The sequence below is a fragment of the Leguminivora glycinivorella genome, chromosome 7 (genome assembly GCF_023078275.1).
Source record: "Leguminivora glycinivorella isolate SPB_JAAS2020 chromosome 7, LegGlyc_1.1, whole genome shotgun sequence".
NCBI classification, from domain to species: Eukaryota; Metazoa; Arthropoda; class Insecta; order Lepidoptera; family Tortricidae; genus Leguminivora; species Leguminivora glycinivorella.
The window spans coordinates 20,679,151-20,701,140 of record NC_062977.1 but is presented as its reverse complement, the minus strand read 5'-3'; the positions used below and the strand labels follow the sequence as shown (position 1 = coordinate 20,701,140).

General features: G+C 36.6%; 1 protein-coding gene across 1 annotated transcript in view; it reads left to right on the top strand.

Moving 5' to 3' along the window:
• Positions 1-14,456, top strand: part of LOC125227935 (guanine nucleotide-binding protein subunit alpha homolog) — a 37,172-nt gene extending 22,716 nt beyond the window's left edge. The window contains exons 2-3 of the mRNA XM_048132343.1: positions 7,668-7,936; positions 13,071-14,456. Of these exons, the coding sequence (XP_047988300.1) occupies positions 7,668-7,936; positions 13,071-13,428 (627 nt within the window). The 3' untranslated portion in view covers positions 13,429-14,456. The remainder of the gene's footprint in view (positions 1-7,667; positions 7,937-13,070) is intronic.
• The last annotated feature ends 7,534 nt before the right edge of the window (positions 14,457-21,990 follow it).

Sequence of the window (21,990 nt, the reverse complement as noted above, 5' to 3'; positions counted from 1 at the left end):
AAAAAAAATAGAAATGCGTAAACTCGTCATCAAATACATCAGAAAATATCTGTAGGCTTTTGCACATGATTGCCGCGAGAGTATGTCGCCTCGAGATAGACTAACCTTCCATTTTTGTTGGTGCAAGTGGCCCTAATACAGTTAGAAGAAGACGTGTGAACTATGCTCGTGAAGTTGACCACCCCATTTTTTTTGCCCGCAAATGGCATATCGGAATCGTTAGTTCATCGTTAGTTCACGTTTGTTCAGTAGGTAAAATCGTTAGGACCCGATCCTAACATCATTTTTTTTAAAAATCAAAATGGGGTGGCTGTCTTCACGCTAGCCACCCCAAACCACTTTTTCCAAGTTTTTTTGATTTCTATCGATAGATATTCATTAGTTGACGTTTGTTCACATATTAAAATCGTTAGGACCCTATTCCTCATTTTTTTATTTTTTTTTCAAAGTGGGGTGGCTGTCTTCACGCTAACCACCCCAAACCACTTTTTGCGAGTTTTTTGTCTCTATCGATAGATATTCATAAGTTGACGTTTGTTCACATATTAGAATCGTTAGGACCCTATTCCTTATTTTTTTATTTTTTTTAAAGTGGGGTGGCTGTCTTCACGCTAGCCACCCCAAACCACCTATTGCAAGTTTTTTTGATCTCAATCGACAGATAATCATAAGTTGACGTTTGTTCACATATTAGAATCGTTAGGACCTCCTTAGATTTTCCAAAAAAAAAATGAAAATTTGAAAAATTCAACTTACGCTCCTGCTTGATGACCTTATGATGCTATTTTATGCATACCTTCATAACACAATCGGGTCCTAACGATGCCACTTTGTGCATAACTTCATAAGACCTTGCTGATTGCAGACAGTTAAGCCATTTGCGGGCACTCGAACTAGATTCGCCGATAAAAAATAAAACTTGAAAATTTGAAAAACTCAACTTATGGTCCTACGTCGAAGGCCGAAAAAATTGCTTGGAATCGGGTCCTAACGATGCCACTTTGTGGATATCTTCATAAGACCTTGCTGATTGCAGATAGTTAAGCCATTTGCGGGCACTCGCAACAGATTCGCCGAAAAAAAATAAAATTTTAAAATTTGAAAAACTCAACTTATGGTCCTACGTCGAAGGCCGAAAACATTGCTTGGAATCGGGTCCTAACGATGCCACTTCGTGGATACCTTCATAAGACCTTGCTGATTGCAGACAGTTAAGCCATTTGCGGGTACTCGAACCACATTCGCCGAAAAAAAAAATTGAAAATTTGAAAAACTCAACTTATGGTCCTACGTCGAAGGCCGAAAACATTGCTTGGAATCGGGTCCTAACGATGCCACTTTGTGGATACCTTCATAAGACCTTGCTAATTGCAGATAGTTAAGGGTCATTCCAGCGAAACCGACACCACAGGCATAAAAATTAAATAACTTAATTTACATATAAATCTACATCTAGAGAATAGAACATTATGCCTAATTTTATGAATCAATGAGTTTTTCCTTTTTATGACATTTTTTTGCATTTTATATGTGTCCAAACGTACCCCTAGCACCAGTTGTCTAAGGTGGCATATATATACCCTAAGTTGGCAGCGCTATTTCGCGCTTTTAATAAACATTATGGAGAAAGTGATATGTGTAAAAGAAAATATATTTAAAGCTGTTTAAACCAGTGGCAAGTAAATTTAAATTAAGTTTCATGGTTAGGATTTATTGGGCGTCTACACAATGCGTAACTCACGTCCCGCCCGTCACAATAAAACAAAGTTTTTTCTTGTTTACCCTAAAAGTATCTAAACTCTTGATGTCTTACTTTGTGAAAGTAACAATTAGGTTGAGGTTGGTTATTTTAGCTAAAAAACGCGTTGCTTTTGTGAATAAAAGTATACTTTTAACGCTTTTCAAAGTAGGTCCCACCCGTCACAGTGACGGGTGAGCAAAATGGGTTATCTGATAAAACTTGAGTTAATGAGTATAAAATCCTTCTTTTAAGTTTAGTTAAACCTAACTGTGTTATATTAAAGCAAATTATATGTCTAATATTGCTTAATTCGGTTGTGGTATTACTTTTTAGAACACAATGAATGCAATGAGGCCTATGAGTCAGGAAGAAGTCTTTTTCATTAAAACTGGTAAAATTTTTGACATTATTTCTGACCCACTGATAAAAGTATGTGGTAACAGACTGTTTGACAAGGTTTGACAATTTTCTGAACCTTTAAAAATTCAAGTTGAAAAAATATTTTTTTTGGTTTAATGCTCTAAGAAAACTACTGAAATTATTACTTGTAACATTAAATAATTAATAAAAGAGCTGATTTAAAGTAAATACAAACGAACTGTCTTTATATTTTTCATATATTTGTATACTCAAATGTTACTCGTCCCACCCGTCACAAAGCGCTGTCCCACCCGTCACAAGCATTGAGAAGCAAAATTATTTTTGTTTTACGAGTTATTTGCGTAAATTATACTAATACCTAATCTATATAATATCAGGAATTAAATAAAAAATGGTTGTTTAACAAAAGTTTCGTAGTTTCTTACCAATTGCGAATTGTGTAAGTCAAGTCGGAGAGGAGAGGCACTTTGAAGTCCCACCCGTCACACTTCTTATACCATCAATTTCTCATAATAATAATGACATTTTCATATTTTTTGATGGTACAGTACGCATTGATTATTCAAGTAATTGATAATGTCATATTTAATACGCTAATTGTTGCCGTTTGGCAGAAATAAAGCAAAATGTAGGCAAAAAAGAGTATAAATATCCCACCCGTCACAATGGAATGACCCTTAAGTTAAGTTTTATTTTTTATCGGCGAATCTAGTTCGAGTGCCCGCAAATGGCTTAACTGTCTGCAATCCGCAAGGTCTTATGAAGTTATGCACAAAGTGGCATCGTTAGGACCCGATTGTGTTATGAAGGTATGCATAAAATAGCATCATAAGGTCATCAAGCAGGAGCGTAAGTTGAATTTTTCAAATTTTCATTTTTTTTTTGGAAAATCTAAGGAGGTCCTAACGATTCTAATATGTGAACAAACGTCAACTTATGATTATCTGTCGATTGAGATCAAAAAAACTTGCAATAGGTGGTTTGGGGTGGCTAGCGTGAAGACAGCCACCCCACTTTAAAAAAAATAAAAAAATAAGGAATAGGGTCCTAACGATTCTAATATGTGAACAAACGTCAACTTATGAATATCTATCGATAGAGACCAAAAAACTCGCAAAAAGTGGTTTGGGGTGGTTAGCGTGAAGACAGCCACCCCACTTTGAAAAAAATAAAAAAATGAGGAATAGGGTCCTAACGATTTTAATATGTGAACAAACGTCAACTAATGAATATCTATCGATAGAAATCAAAAAACTTGGAAAAAGTGGTTTGGGGTGGCTAGCGTGAAGACAACGTGTGAACTATCTCGCGGCGACATATTCACGCGACAATCATGTGCTAGGCCCACTGTATTACAAATGCGTCATTTAAAGTGCGTGTTCCGATATTTGTGAGCACTTTGCCCGCTCTGATATATCAGATGGCGACTATACAAAGAGAGATCAATAATGTTGAGAACCATTGATAATCGTTGGGTTCACGCGTCCCATTGTAGATTAAATATATTGACACCGATCGAAGATGCGGGTTGTGTTATTTGGACCGACCTGTGTTCTTATTCCTAGTAGGAATTTCCTACCATGAGGTTCTATTACGTTTCTCGTTAGCGTATAGCATTAAGTAACCCTTCTGAATAATAGGTAGTAAAAAACGTTATGTTTTACAAGTAATATAGACACATTTTAGTTACGAATGTTAAGATATCAGTTCAACATTTGTGCACATGGTAATTAGGATATTTTTTCTTATTTGTAATTAATACTTGATTAGTATTTTTAATCTTTTGGAATTGCCTAATGTAAGCAGTTCAAATATCTTAATAAATATTAGAGTAAATACACATAAACTAGAGACGAAGGAATTATGAAGGATAGTTGGATGTGTGGGATGGGATGGGATGCGCTCGCTAGCACAGCAGGATACATTTTTTATAATCAATATACCTATAATCAAATTGTTTATAGTTGACCATTTCGAGTAGTCGATAATAAAAAATATAATTTTATTACGAACCGTAAGGACGAACAGGATGCAACCAATGCTAGTAATATGAAAGAAAAGAACAGATTTTAAAACTTAAAATAAAATGGTAAAAAAAGGAGTCAATCAAACAGCATGAACTTTAAACCAACATGGAGATGGCATTCTTAACTTATTTTTTTAACTGAACTCTTAGTTTTAATAGAGTAGTCCCCCGTGTAGACGGGTTAAGAAGTTCACCACCATCTTTCCTCCCGTGCGTGGGTGTCTTGGAATCAGACTGTGGGATATGGGTTTACAATTGTAATATCACAATTTCGTTTCCTTCCAACCTTAAAATGGCTCTGAAACTTTAGTTTTATGAGCTCTGCTTACCCGATATGGGAATACAGGCGTGAGTGTATGTATGTGTGTGCAATAGTATAGTATGCAGTAATTATCCAGGTATCATAAAATTCTTTCGATAAGAACACAGCATCGGTTTATTGCGCCACGCCCGATGGCACAAGACGAGCATTGTTCGCTACGATAATGCACAGGCAGCCGGCATTTCTATCGATTAACGTACGGGTTAGGTCTTTCTTTATTATTGTACATTAAGTAAAACAAATAATATGTAACATCCTATATGATCTCCATACATAAGTAAGAAATTATGACGTCATTCGTTCGAGAACTTGAACTTGCCTACTTCCCAAACTTACACTAGGGTAAACTCGCCTCATTCGGTGACACGCCTAATTCGATGAAACAACCAAAAATCTTTCGGAATAGTGCTTCAAAGCTTGTACTCGTATCACCGAATTAGGCGTGTCACCGAATGAGGCGAGTTTACCCTAGTTAAAATTGAAGTGTGTTTTCTCATTCTTGACGTTAATAGTACCAATAACTATCAGATCTGCCAGAATAGACTACAGTGGTATTGTTTTGCATTGAATAACAAGTAATTACAATCAATGGCCACTCTTCTTGGCTTATATTCGCCTTAGTATGAATACAGCAGGAGCCATAACATTTTGTGACAATCCAATATAAACTTAGAAAGATGATGACGACGCAGTATCGAGTGGTAACGCACCCGACGATATTTAATGCTCTGAACAATGCCAAATGTACTCAAATAACAATAAAATAACATTGTATACAAATGATGTGTGAAATACCATAACAGCGAGTCACCAATTTGGACCAATGAGAGATGACTGCGTAAATTCCCACATACGAAATAATGTGTGACTTTCCTGGCCTTAAGGGTCCTCAAGCTTTAAGCGCAATAAGGTCCTACATACATAAACTCATGACAATACTCCGAAACGGGGTATGCAGAGCACATGAAAGTGCTCAAGTTTCAGTGCAACTTAGCAAGGGGTTTCAAGAAAACGAAAGCGTGATATTGCAGTGACAGGCTTCTAGACCATCACCCATACCACAATCCACCCACAGGAGGAAAGGGGTGGGGAAATTTTAACCCGTCTGCGTCACCACAGGGAAAATTTTCCTGAAATTCTAATAGAAATTCTGATAAAAAGGTCCTTAATTATTATTACACATAAGGCATATTAATTTATTAAAATGTAAACTTTTGAGTTTGGAACGCCACATATACTTACGGCAGCTACGGTAAATCCACGACGAAAACCGTGACGGATCACTCCGTGGGCCACTGACACGTGTTTAGCGAATACTTGTGAAGTACAAACATTTTGCAGTTTTGTTAGTACGAAGAATACAGTTACAAAACGGTTTTAGGGATTAGATATTGCTCATTAGACTTATATTAACCGATTAAATGAAAAATATTGCGTATAATTCCAGCATAACAAACGGCTTAGTCAACAAAAAATCGTTCGACGGAAGAAAAATTGTATTTGACATATATTTTGGGGCAGTAATGAATGGACCGCTATAAGGTTCCATTCTATATGATTGCCCTTTGATTTCGTAATCCTTGGTTATCGATTCCGTTGTATTCGACAATTCCTGGTATTAGGTGCCAAGTGGACCCCAGACCAGACCCATGAGCCATGCAAGAAGTTCAGATAATGTTAGAGAATGATGGCTAAGATGGTAAATGACAGTTAGGTATTTATTAATGTTTGTTTGTATGTCCTATTTTGGACGGAGAACTAACGTACTTAATAGTTCCTGTACAAGTGTACATAGGAAGTTCAAATATAGTTACGTGCTTAGTTAGCCAACAATTCATAGGACCTGTAGACAAGCCGACAACATTGCGAAATGTTCCCGGTATCTGTCATTCAACGAAACCTGCGGCCGAGTCAGCAATCTGCAGCTAAGCGGTTCACAAAGTCTCGATCAGCCACCATAATTTAACCTTTATTTATATTCATCTGATATTCATTGTCAAAGCGGACCTCAGGCTCCCATGAGCCGTGGTAAATGCCGGGATAAAGCAAGGAGGAGGAGGATTCATTATCTGTCATATCACATCCCCCTATAGATCTCGTCAAATAAAAATAAATCGTACCATGAGATTTTAATTATTTGTACCAAATGCTATTTCCTAATACTTATGTATACTTTTCAAGATTCAAGTATTTGACAAGACAACTCAATATCCGGCCTTTTTCGAACTTTTTATATTCAAGAATTTGCTCTAAATACAATATGCATTCATTACGTCATTGCCTAAAATCACGTTTTTGTTAGAATAAACGTCAATCTACTATAAAGTGTCACAGGTCAGTGTTACACTGGTCCGATGTAAAGTGTTTTCTTCATAACAAGCTAACAGGAGTAACAGCCTGATTGTGTGCCCACAAAATGTGCAGAATACAAAATCAGGCCAGGATTTCACCACGTGCCATTCTATTCTGTACACCTGTCGCGAATATCACAATAAGATTGTATTACGTGCATTGAGTTTTAGGAGGTTAAACCGGAAAACGGTTGCAGTACACGGAAAGCTTCTTTTGAAATTTCATGTTAAATTCAAATATTAAATATCATGTCACGATACAAAGGGAAATCGTTTTGGTTTAAATAAAAGGATGTAAATTTTATGTTTGTACATAAAATTACCTACTGTTTTTGATGCGTGCTAATGCTAATGGATATTGTAAAGAAAGTCTTTCGCACCTCTTTTTCGTGCCTTTGTAGGTATTTAAGTCTCCTTTTGAGGCAGGGACATTTTTATGTGAATTTCGGTTTATGACATGACGGTATTTCTTCTCTTATGATGTTCCTCGCTAAGCTTTAAATTCTACGATGAATGCAGCCAAGTAAATGAGAAGAAGCTCTTTTTCCGAGTAGATTACAGATTAGTTTTGGATAGCGATTGTATCCACCGGCATTACTCACGATACTGAAAGACTGGCATGTTGTCAAATAACAAGTTGCAATTTTGCCCTCATAAGGCAATTGGCGGTATCCCAAATAAAATTTTAATGCAAACATATACCTTAAGTTCTCTATATGACAGTTCTATTTTCAAATGAATTTGATTTTGAGATACCGCTAATTGCTTTATCGGGGCAGAATTTATAAATCAACTGTTCAACTGTCTGCTTTTCATCAACGTTAACATTTCCCCCTTTTTTTCCAGAGCGACTCTGTAAGCTACTTCTTCGACGAGCTGGAGCGCATAGCGCGACCAGACTACATGCCATCCCACCAAGACATCCTGCACTGCCGGAAAGCCACCAAGGGCATCTCCGAGTGTACCATCAACATCAACAATGTGCCCTTCGTGTTCGTCGATGTCGGTGGACAGAGGACGCAACGGCAGAAGTGGACGCAATGTTTCGACTCAGTTACGTCGATATTGTTCCTAGTATCTTCGTCGGAGTTCGACCAGGTGTTGTCTGAAGACAGGTTAGTTTTGACTCTTTCACATATTTTATAGGCATCTTCGAAGGTACTATCGACGTCAACACGTGCCCTTTGTGTTCGTCGATGTTGGTGGACAGATTACGCAAAGGCAGAAGTGGACGCAATGTTTCGACTCAGTTACGTCGATACTTCGATATTGTTCCTAGTATCTTCGTCGGAGTTCGACCAAGTGTTGTCTGAAGACAGGTTAGTTATTTGTTTATACATCTATTGACTCAAAGCTCCTACAGGTGTCTTTGAAGGTACTATATGAACATCAATAATGTGCCCTTCGTGTTCGTCGACGTTGGTGGATAGAGGACGCAACGGCAGAAGTGGACGCAATTTTTTGACTCAGTTGCGTCGTTATTGTTTCTAGTATCTTCGTCGGAATTCGACCAAGTGCTGTCTAAAGACAGGGTAGTTTGACTCTTTCACACATACGTTATAGGCATCTCTGAAGGTACTATCAACATCAACACGTGCCCTTTGTGTTCGTCGATGTTGGTGGACAGATTACGCAAAGGCAGAAGTGGACGCAATATTTCGACTCAGTTACGTCGATATTGTTTCTAGTATCTTCTACAGAATTCGACCAGATGTTGTCTGAAGACAGGTTAGTTTTATCACATCTTTCACTAACATGACTATTATAGGCATCTCCGAAGAAACCATCAAGTTCGACATGTGCCGAGAGGACATAAATGACAATTATATGCATCTATACAACTAGACAATGTTTCAAATCAAAGTCACAGCACTATGTTTTCAATTTACCCTGCACATAAGAGCAATGTAATGATGAAGTGGTTTACCAGTATCCAATTAGATGTGTCACCCTAGTGACTCCATCATTGTAAGCATCATGCTTGCGCATTATGTTTGCCTCATCTCATTACAGTACTACGATTAATGCTTTAGTAATCTCCTTGTTTGCTCGTTCATTTGTTTGTTAATTTATCTACCTATTAGTAAATTTGGAGTAGGTTAGGTTTAGCAAACCAATTTTTACTACCTGAGCAAGAAGTTTAAAGATTTATACAACATACGAGTAGCGCCTGCTTTCTTTAAACTAACAACATCCTATACAGGCCGCATTAATCTAGGGTTTCCTAAAAAATCTCATTATATTCTGATTCAGGCAGCTTAACTGATTCATTTAAAGAAATGTAATAATTTACAAAATTAGTTAGAAGCTAATTTAAACCGCAAGTTAAGGGGCTCCATAAGGTTTACATCGATTTTTGAAAAGTTTTGAGTTGAAACTCCTAAATTTGCACTACAGATAGAATTATAAGACAAACCGCTTTCTTTATTTCTTTCTTGACATGACAATCGGTATGATTTAACTTTGGCTTTCCTAAAACATCAATTGAGATTTTAATTTTAAACTTACTTAAACAAAAGTTATGACAAAAAAAACAGTTTTTTGGCCCTAAAATTGTTCAACTTTGATGCCAAATATCACAGAAACAATGAGCTGTGAAGTACTTATAAGATAATATTTTGCTTAACGACGATGCTGTTAATATGATAGGCTTAAGAACTATCATAATATCAATGGATTCAAATCGAAGGTCATTGGCGCAGGGCATGCCTTAAGTTAAAATGCTATTGAAGCGTAAAATATGGTCGTTAAAACGGTGAAGCTGTCACTAGTTTTTTTATAGAGAAGAAAGTACACGCTTAAAGCCTGAACATGTTTACATTCTAAAGGAGTAATTATACATTTTGTACTTCTCCATATAAAGAAAACAGGCTTTTGTACGTTTGATTTCTTTGAAAATAAGCGTACACCACCAAGTACTAAGCTCAGGAACATAATTCCAATGAACATTCGTCATTTCACTATTAACCACTTTAGTCAGCCTACTCAGGATATTTGTGGCAACTCCCACGTTTCACAAGGTATTTTATTGCTAATTAACCGCACTGTCTACGTGACTAGAGATCAGTCACATGTTGACTAAAATTATTCAATTATTGCTATTTCATGTGCTAAAATTGTAAACGAGTCATGAAATACGTCACGGCGAATTTGAGACGATTCGTCGGAAAGGCAATAGGCTAGTTTCGTACTAGTCAAATCAGCTTCTTTTAAAGAACTGTCAAAACGATTTGCTAATATGGAATTACTATGAAATACTGAGGAGTGACGTCACGGTCAATTGATTTACTTTATGTCTTTCTCTTTGACTTATTAAATATAAATTATGTTTAACATAAATACTGTCCATATTTTTCTTCTAATTATGTGGTGCTTTATTTCGTGCACTGCATAAAATATTTTATTTTAAGTGCAGGAAACTAGCCTAGACTTAGAACGTAACGACAAAATATACGTAGACACGAAAGCGTTACGACAAAATTGCGATTAAGATAGACATATGTAACATTTTAACTGTATTATTCAATTTAATGTAGTTTTCTAGTTCCTTTTCTTAAGTCCTTTTACAGAGTGTAGTGAATCTCGCGGGGAATACTGTCGCGGCTCTCCCGTATGTACTAAGTTTATTACAATTTGAAATAATGAATTGATTGAAAAGTGTATCAATATGTCAATTGAAGACCCGAATTTAAAGACACATAAAAAATTATGAATCGATCCAAGATAGGTTCTCTTTATTGTATACTAGCTTTTGCCCGCGGCTTCGCTCGCGTTAGAAAAAGACGAAAAGTAGCCTATGTCACTCTCCATCCCTTCAACTATCTCCACCTAAAAAATCACGTCAATTCGTCGCTCCGTTTTACCGTGAAAGACGGACAAACAAACAGACACACAATTTCCCATTTATAATATTAGTATGGATATTTAGTGGCATGTAAGAAAAAAAATTGCCCTCATTCGCATTGCCGGAATCGGGTGAAAATGAATTGATACTATAGTTTCTTCCCAAAAAGAACTCGTACAAGAGTGACGTTTAATATTTGGATAAGTTTTTACTGCAGCTCCAAACCGGGCCAACTCGTCATCGATATTTACATAGTTGTTTTTACGAAGGCAAACAGCATCGTAAAATTTTAATCGCTTATGTAATTTCGCTAATTATAATTCGTAGTTAGTTGTGGTATCACGCGGCCGTGGATGGCTTCCCTTTGAATATTATACGGTGAAACCTGGGAAAATTTTATACGGTGAAACCTGGGAAAATTTAATCCCATGGTAAAAACTATCACAGAATGGTTTTTGAATCAAATGATGTAATTTATAAGTTTTTCATTTCTATTGTAAGAAACAAAGTATTCTAGCTCTTTACTGATTAATGAGATGTTTAATTTTTCTTGTTTCGTATACGATTCCTACTTTTAGGTTTTATACGTGGTCTAATAGGAAATTGAGAATTTGTACTATCGTAAAGCATGGTTCAACTTTGATTGATCAAGTGGCAGGCAACAATAATACGCTTACGCGGGTTTACTGCAAAAGAAGTCATTTTTTATCTATCGATTTTACATATTTGACCGTATCTATCGATAGAGCGTTTTGCTTGTTTGCGTATACGATTCGTACTTCTAGGTATACGAGGTCTAATAGAAATTGGAGAATTCGTACTATCGCAACACATGGTTCAACTTTGATTGATCAAGTGGCAGGCAACAAAAATACGCTGTCTGAGGGTTTACTGCAAACGAAATTATTTTTTTATTCATATCGCTCTTGAGAAATGAATATCAATTTTCGTTTTTACATTAGAACCATAGGTTCCACTAGCCTAGGTTTGACTTCACAACTGCAATAAAATGAAAATAGGGCAGATTTAAACTAGTTCCTCTTATAAACACGGAATGACTCAGCCGCAGAAGTATCTGCGGTGCATAATTATGTATAATCCATTTTACGCAATGCTTATGCTTATTCATGATGTGACACACTGGAATTTAAGATATCTCGTGTCTTTATGGACGTGTTATATATTTGCTTTTATAAAGATCTGCGAGGCTTTATGACGGATTTAAACAGTGTCAGATAACTTCGAAATAGATGAGAGTGATTATAAACTGAAATAGGTGTTATAGTTATAATTACAGAACCTTGGGTTTACCGAAAAAAAAAGCGGTGTATTAAGGAAAAAGTGTCAAAGCCCCTCTCCTGGTGAAAGCTGGATTCCTGCCTGCGGCGTATTAGATTTTTTAAGTACTTACAAATATTTGATTTACTACACAGTTGTTTTTATACCTATACTGCAAAACCATCTGTCTTACTATGTCACAATCCATTAGGCATTCGTATGTGTACTAAGTAGAAGGTGCAAATACATAGCACGTAGCTACCTCTCACCCTTATTTAGGCTAGTTCGGATATGTTAGTATTTTAGTTTTTTACTATACAGTATGTAAACCAACGAAAACCATTTACTGAAGCCTGTTAATATTTAAGTTACACAGAGCAACTTTTACTATGGGACCAACACCCAAAACGCGAAATAAAAATTTACTCTCCCATAGGAAATACTTACTATAAAATAAAACTACCTATGAAACTGTCAGAAGATATTTTCGTGATTTCGGGGTTGATCCCATAGTAAAAGTTTATCAGTATCACCTGGACATTTACGGGTTACAGTAAATGGTTTTCGTTAGTTTACATACTGTATACCATAGGCCCCACCAAAAGCGTGTAAGCGATGAGCTGTCGGTGACAGAAACGAACAAAAGATAGTCCCAATGGCTCCCATGTGCTTAAATAAAAGAGATGATAGCGAGTTATATTTCGTCGCCGACCTATGAGCTACAACTCGCTCGCTCTCTCTTTTATTTACACAGAGCGACTATCTTAGGGACCATCCCCACTCAGGCGACGCATGTCCTGAGACGCGGAACGGACGTCAGCGCCACGCCGCCCGAATGTAATTTAAAAAACGTCTCCTCAGTACATTTTGTATAGGAAGGACGTAAGACGCGACTGCGCCTGGGGCGCGCCAAGCGACGTCCCTTGCGCGTCATTCCTATACAAAATGTACTGCGGAGACGTTTCTTAAATTACATTCGGGCGGCGTGGCGCTGACGATGATGATGGTCCCTTATATATTCGTTTTTATCGCCTATAGGTCACCGCTTACCGTGGGATAAGTGCCTTATACTAGTTAATAATTAGACGTAGGTACGCTTTTCTAATGTATTTATCATTTCATTCCAGGAGAACGAATCGTCTCGAAGAGGCGCTCAACATCTTCGACACGATCGTCAACAACGTCAACTTCAAAGGCATTTCCATTATCCTCTTCCTCAACAAATCGGACCTCCTAGCGAAAAAGGTCGCTAGCAAGGAGACCGACATTCGCTGGTACTACCCCCAGTTCGCTGGCGACCCGCATAATCTAGCCGACGTGCAAATGTTCTTACTAGACATGTTTGCCAACGTTCGCCGCGAACCAAAGACAACGCTCTATCACCACTTCACTACAGCCATAGACACGTACAACATAGAAGTCGTCTTCAACTCCGTCAAAGACACTATTCTCAATCGTAACCTAGAATCACTCATGCTGCAGTGATAGTGTTATAATGTGATATTGGCGTGCATAATATGAAAGACAGTTATATTGTACCTAGTTACACGGCCTCCGCGCGGCCTAATGTAAAATATGTAATTTGACATGTATTTATTTACCAATAAACGGTAAAAACTATGTATAGTCTATCGTAACGATATTTGTATATCAGTATATTTATGACCAAAAAATGTAGATTTTGCACTTGGAAAAATGTATTATTATGATCACTTTTTTAATGGATACGCGGCTACGAGTATACGTAGGCTATAGTGGGGTAGAATTATTGTCATGGACAAATTTGTGTAAAGCAATATTGTTTTAAATGCTCCGTTAGGTTATTCGAAGTCCATCGAATGATTGTTAATTAAACGCAAGAAATCGCTATTATTACTCGGATTTAGAGATAGTGAATTGTAGTATCTATGCTCAAAACTTTTGCCAAGTGACAAGTGATAATATCGATTTAAAGCGTATGTGAATAAAATTGTAAGGTAATTATGTCAGAGACGATTAAATAATAAACACTGCTAACCTTCGTACTAGTGACCGTCACTTAAGGAAATCCATAGTTACTAACAGATTCAAATGGTGGTGCCATCTTGTTAGCGCGCAAATTTCACAACGCCATCTGCAGGTCCTAAATACGAACTATCCATTTAAACACAAGAACTATTAAAGTCGTCATAAAAAGTGGAACGCCAAGACAACCGTACGGAAGTGTCAAAGTAGTCATCCACGTTTCCAATACAACTTATATTTGCTTACTTATGCCATAGACATTGGCGTGCCTTACCTTCTTAGGCTTGACAGGTGGCGTTCAAAACATTGACACATTCTTGTATGAAAATTAGCAGTGTTACAATGTCTCTGGTTATAAACCTGAGGGGCATGCAATATAATCAGTGCCAAGTTGAGACCTGGTGCGTTGCGGTCTCTTCTGTTAGGTGTAATGTCACAAATAGTAAGGTGTCGCATGAGTAAAATAGGTGTTTTGAACCAAGAAAAAATAAAAGTATGGTGCCAATCAGCACATGGTCTAAAATACCGATTCTATTAGTGACATCGAGTCCCTTTTAAGACAGAAGTTCGCAATCTTAAGATAGCAATAATTATAATGTATCGGTGCAGAAATGACGGCAATAAAACAAACCCTAAGACTCATAGTGGTCACACAATATAAGAGGGCTCAACGCAAAAGGTTGGGAACTACTGTTCAAAAGGTAACGAAACTAACGTTTCTTCAAAATTACAAACTGTGATTAAAATGAAATTAAAACGCTGCTTCAGCAAAATTTTACAAGCTCATTCTAAGAAATACTTTTTTTGGATAATACTTTCGACTTTTTGGTACTAACGCTCAATATTGCATAATTGTTTTGAACTTTAACCTATGTTTGTATCTTTGTGATTTTGTCACGTGTCGTGAGTTCGTTTCCACGTGCTACTGGTAAGAGACGAGGGAATAATAGAGACTGTTTATCTACAGATTTATATTCGTATTATCCGACTGATACCTTCAAACCTTCAAGGAAAGAAGTCTGGCAAAACACTTTTCAATTTTCTACTGTAACGTGTTCATGGGTGACGGCAACTGTTTAAAATCAACGGCATTCGTTTCAGTCGGTCATTTGCCTGCTTTGTCATTAAAATAATAGTGATATGCCAGGGTCTACATGTTGTTTACTTACAGTAAGTAGCTACCTATAATATCTTTGTGTCTAATACATATCAGCTTTTGTTGCCAGATAATGCAACGCATATGAAGATTTTGATACCATACTGTACTTTATTGAAGATTCCAACCTTAATTTTTCAATTTCGTTTTATCGGATGAAGCTTAGCCCAGAGAAGGGTAAAATTATAAGAGTTTTGAATGATTCACGGTAATTTTCATTAGACTTATATTGACCGGGATATAGACCGTGATTACCTTTTTGGTTTTTGAGCTCCCGATATTTCGACGCAGTTGCATGCATTATGATCACGGAAAAAACAAAAAGGTAATCGGGGTAAAATTATCTTGTGATATTGGTAACGCAGTTGCAGTAGTCATAAGCAGTATTTATTATGAACTCGTCTCGACTCTTGCGAAGAATCCGTCCCTCTTCACATCTGCAAAGACATGTAATCTCATTAGATGCTCTAGTGTATATTGTTTTAATTATGAGTCTTTTCTCCTATTTACATTTTTATAACAAGGGCCTCCGCTAAAATATGCGCGGGTGAACGGGCATTAAGTTAATCAGAATTTACGAAAAATTAGTATCCCTTTGAAATAAATATGAAAATTAAAGTGAGAATTACATTCCCTCTTCCTTATAAAAGCTTGAATACTTTTTTCTTTAGGGATACACATTTTTCAGCTGCTATCGTTCATAGTGCTTTTCTTTTTACCCGCCAAATAATAGTCAATAAGACGATGCTAACAAACTCTCAAACACAGTGTTTTATCACAGAGTTGCAATAGCCACAGTGTCACACTGCCACACGTGGTCTCCATCATCAATTCATCAGAATTTTAGCGCTGAGTGAAATGTGGAGGGGATAGCTGCGCATGGGGACGCATACTCTTCCCTTAGTCCCCATGAGAGACTTGATTTTGACTTTGCGCAATAACGGTCAGCGCCTCAGCTTCCTGTCGCTACGTGTATCTCGAAAGTACTGTAATAATTGTATTGGCAATTTGAGAGGTCAATTAAATATTTGCAAGTGTGCTAAACTTAGCCCAAATAATGAACTTGCTTAATTTAAACTGAACTGAAAGTGAGATGCTAGAAACAGAAATAACTTTCATCAACGCATGTTTTAGCGGAGGCCCTAAACGGGCACAAATTAACGTCTCGAGTTAGGTACGATCAATTCACTTCGGTACATAAATTGGTACATTCGGTATAAAATGGTCTGATTTTTTACTGTACTAGGGTTATTAATTCTAGGCCGTTTCATATTGGTAAAAATATTATTTTATTTAATAATATTTACTTAATTCGTTATACCTAGAGTTACTTGAATGAAATTTCGCATATGTAGAAAGTCTTAGTTAATCCTTTATATATTTTTTTTAATTCAGCCTGTTAGGGATAGTGTGCGTGCATAAAAGGAGAAAAAGTACAAACGAGAAAAAAAATACAAACCCTAATTCGCGGCCTGAAATAAATAATTCTAGTACCCATTATATTATTGCATAATTATGATCATAATAATTATACTCATTTAGATAAGTTTCATAAGCTTTAGTGTATTTATTTGGAATTGGATAGAAGGTAAATCTATTTACTTTATAAAAGAAGTTCTATTTATTATCTGTGTAATTAAATGGTTTATTTGAGGCTACATTTGTAAATACCTCTATGATTTTATTGTGTACCTACATCACGGTATTGGGCCGTATGTTTTAGCGTTTCAACTGTTCCCCATCATACTACTCATACTTGGATCTGTAATAAATAATATTTGAAAAAAATTATAAGGAGTGCACAAGGAGTTCCGTATATTGACCGGCCCGTTTCTGTCCCTATCGCACGGGTGGGCTAAGGACATTGTGTAAGTGGGACAGCAATATAATTATTCCCGTGAAATAGAGATAGAAACACCGAGGTCAAGGTACGAAATTCTTTGCAATCAGTGCCCTTTAATTTATAAAGTAAATTCCACTATTTCGAAATCAACTCAACCGTTAAAATTTGATATGAATAAAGTTAGTATAATAAGTACAAGTCGTACCAATGTGTACACACACGTTTAGACTTGTAAATTGTGCTTTTATACAATTTCTAGGAATTTCTCAACACTAAAATGTATGGTGGTGACGGAAACGCTAAAATTTCATTAATAAATTAGGTTAATTTACTTCACATTTTGTCAACCGTCTTGGTAGAGGGGTTTGTATGGGTTTGCGTTTTCCATAATAGTGATACGTTGCATTTAAGAGTGCCATCGTGTGTACAAACGGTTGCCACTGAAAATATAGACGAATTGTCAACACAGCTAAAATTTATTGTATTTTAAAGGTATGTGGTACTATGGGATGTTTGGATGGAACTAAAACAAATTTTCAATTTATGACACAGTTATATTTTCTTTTTTTATTAAAGACACACGAGTCGAACAATATTGTCTTCGGTTACCGCGATAGTTACTCATGAAATAAAACTATGGAAACGGATTAAATCGCGTATAATGAATTTACAATTCATCCCGACGTTTCGAACACTTACAGCATTCGTACTAATGGTTGTAATTCGTACGGTGGTTTACTAATGTTATTTTATCGCGTTCGACCCGTGTGTATCTTTAAAAAAAATGTGTACAAAACGCGAAAACTTAAAAGAGTCAGATTTTCTACACACAAAAAGATTATAAGGTACAGCGGGGCAAATCTCGACTGGGGGACAAATGTAACTAACTGGTCCATTTTTTTCATGTTTTACAGTGTTTGCTTTATTAAATATAGTGTCCACCGGTTATATATGGTAGGCGTGTTCAGTGGATACATGTAGAACTCAACATCATAGTGCAATAAAGGAAAAAATGGATTAGTTACAATTGCCCCCCAGTCGAGATTTGCCGCGCTGTACCTAACATAGAAAAAAGCTTAATACAGCTCTTTTAGATTATGACGCAAATGCTGCACTTTGGCTAAACAAGATTTGCTGCTACAATCAATCCTAAACTCTTTGACTGCCTGTCATATGAGGCGCGTCATGGGAATACAAGAATGTTGATGGTAGTCATCTTTAGCCGTGCGTACATTTGAGGTTTTTGGCGGTAAAAGGGTTACTTGGGAACTTTAAAATATTGGGACTGCAACAGATAGTAACTAAATGTTTCATAGTGTAACATATCTTTCAAAAACGTACGCTAAACCGCCTGTAGAGACTAGATACTAAGGTATACATAAAGGTTTAATTTGGACTTACATTTAATGTAAACATTTTGGACAATCTTATTTAGAATAATTGGATTTATACGCCATGAACTATGGTCACTAAAACTTATAGTTCATGATAAATAATTTCAGTACCAATTATTTACATAAATTTGGTAAAGTTGGTTTAGAAATCTGACAATTGGACTCATAACTTTTGTCTCAAACTTAAAATATTATTATTTAAACCCTTAACAAGGAATAAAGTACAAAAGTTTAATGTGTACTTGACAATGACAATGCCTCGTTACAATATTGGTTGTCTTAAACTAATTTGGTTGTATTTTTAATTAAATGTAAAAACATGTCAATGAACTAACTTGCACATTTGATACCAAAGTTCAATCTAATACTGGCTATAATATCTACTGTAATATTCACATTTGAAAGATTTTGTCATATGACAATTTAACTCAGGTTTAACTGAGAGTATTCAATGAGACTTTGTGAAGTTGTTTTGTATGACGAATTAAATTGACACTAAATTTAAATACATGTATTATATAATGATATACAGTTATGAATTGTAATTCAAACACAATAAGATAACGGTATACATGAGTATCCGTTTAGAAGCTCAAATATTGATTACTTTCCGCATTAAAAACTGAATGTCCTCAGTAGGCCTAGCACATGATTGCCGCGAGAGTATGTCGCCGCGAGATAGATGACACGTCTTCTTTTAACTGTATTAATGACATAAGGACGGGTAGTCTATCTCACGGCGACATACTCTTGCGGCAATCATGTGCTAACCCTGCAGAAGTAAAATAAAATAACTGTTAGTTATTTATACAATACAGTCATGTATTACTTTCCTGTATTTCCATTTAAAGCCAGTGCTGTAAACAATAATGAATTACGAATTGTGTCATTATTCCTTGTGATAGAGAACTCAAAATGGTAAATAAATGGTTCAAATGTCGTTCTTCAGTAAAAGAGATAAACGAATGGGTCATACATATGAATAAGAATGTCTATAACTTAAGAGAATCTAACGAATACATTCAATCAAAACATGGTACTTACTGGGGTTGGCAGTTTGACCTATAAATCAAATAACTCTAGGGTAACAGGTTAATATGTACAATGTGGTGGCCCTATCTGATCGGCCGTTCAAACTTTGAGTCACTCTCTTTTGAGGTCATATTGAACAACTTTTATTATAGGACCAATGCTGAAATTGCGAACAAATTTGGCTATTCCATATTAGAAACGAGCGGCATCATGACGGTTGAAATGTATGAAACCGCCTAATATTTTTTTGCGATATCAGCATTGGTCCTATAATAAATCTTGTTTGACCCCAATCTATCTATCTATCTATCTTGTTGGATATTCCACGAATCCGCACGAAGCGCTTTGCTTCTTCTTTTTTTTTTTTATACTACGTCGGTGGCAAACAAGTATACGGCCCGCCTGATGTAAAGCGGTCACCGTAACCTATGGACGCCTGCAACTCAAACAGTGTCACATGCGCGTTGCCACCCCATTAGAAACTTGTACATTCCCTTTTGCTGTGTTAAGTACACAGCAAAAAGGAGTGTACAAGTTCCAAGGAGGGTTCGGGTTGCCGACGACTCAAAGGACAATAAACGGAACAAGTTAGTTCCGTAAGTCCTCCCGTCATCAGCACACCGCACCCTCGTTGAGCTCTGGCAGCCTTACTCACCGACAGGAACACAACACTATGAGTAGGGTCTAGTGCTATTTGGCTGCGGTCTTCTGTAAGGCGGAGGTACTACCCCAGTTGGGCTCTGCTCTAGATTCGAGCGAGACGATATCCGCTGTGCTGTGCCCTACCACACAAAGCGGAATATCATTCGCTATGCCCTACCTCCTACTACCTCTTTTCTTATGCGCACTGCCAAGGAGTGGAATTCCTTGCCGGCGGCTATATGTCCGAGCTCATATAATCCGGCAACCTTCAAATCAAGAGTGAACAGGCATCTTCTGGGCGAGCTCACTCCATCATAGGCCACGTCTTTGCCTTTGGCTAGTCTGTGGTCAAGAGTAAGCCCATTTATAAAAATAAAAAAAGTCAATATGCAAACTTCGGTCCTTTTTGTTTAACCGTGGGTATTTATCGCCGGGCCAACCCCATATCGATCTCTATACATATACAGTTTAGGTACAGAAGTGACCCAAATATTTTCTAAGAGCGACAATTGCCCATTATTTTTACACCGTTAGTTACAAAGTTCCCGTTTGGGGTTGGTACGATTAGTCTAGGAGGTGGAATATGGGTCTCAATGAGCCGCGACCAAGTCGGGCGATGTGATTGTTATGATGCTGTTATGTGGTGCTAGAGTACACTGTTACATAATAAGTGGGTATGTATTTCATATTTCATTTATTGCATGGCCATGGACATATTTACATAATAAGGTGTTACAGGTACAAGTAGGCAATTCATACTTTTTTTTATATATTTAGTAATCATTGTTTTTTAATTTTATAATTGTATGGTACCTACTTATTATAAGTAATTAACTATTCGTGACACTCTGTTAGGGCACACAATATTTACTATATCTAACTTAATATCTAACAGAACTAATGAATATTAAAAATAAAATGTAATCATTACAATAATAAAATTTTACAATTCGGTAAAATGTAATACAAATATACAGGCTGTTTTGGTCAACCGCAATAAATTAGCCCCCTAATGTATGTATAAGTAGGTCCTACTCACCAATTCTAATTAAAAAAGTCAACAAAAAAAAAGTAAGTTCAATGCGGGTAAGTGTGTCATAAGGAGAAGTGTGTCTGGTCTTCACACTTAGCCTATTTAACCAATGATCAGTGTTTATTGAGAGTTCATACGTTTACCACTAACCGTGTATAGCAAGAAGCAAAAGTATGAACTCGCAAAAACACCTGTGACTATGAGTAAAGGGTCAAATGTGAAGGACAGACACGCTTCGCCCTATGACACACTTACCCGTATTGACCTCATGATCATTCATTTAGAAAGTTTATTTTACTGTCGGACTTAATAAACTAATGTTAACTGTTTTAAAATATAAATTAAATCATGTGCTATCACGTTATAAAATGTGACGTTATCTGGTAAAAGGACTTTATTGTCGATGGCGCTTATGGCGTTAAGGGCGATGTTCGTATACAAATACGACGCCGCGAGACGTAAGCGCCATCGATAATAAGGTCCCTTTAAGATAACGTCACAAATGAAATCTACAGAATCTCAATACCGGGGTAGGAGAAAGCTTTGCCTATTTTCCTTATATTAATTTGTGATAATATTAAATTGTGAAAATTATAAGTACTTACTTATTATGTAACAGGGACTCTAAGCATCAAGTAGTGTTACTAAATGAAGCTGAGGGTGTCAATTCTTACGCAACTATAAAATGAACCTTAGATATATATTATTTTAATTGGCTTATACAAATAATTTGGCAGAATTAAGATAGCACCCGAGGCTAAGGATAAGCGGTTATAGCCTTTTTAAACATTTTTGCGTAAAAATTAAAAGGTTTATAAGTTTCTCAATAGATGGCGCTAAGTTAACACTAGAACTTTGCTGCAACGAAAGTAGGCATATCGAGGGTTTACTGGTGAAACCCGATAAGTTGAGCAAACTGGTTTTTGAAATTCTAACTATGTGC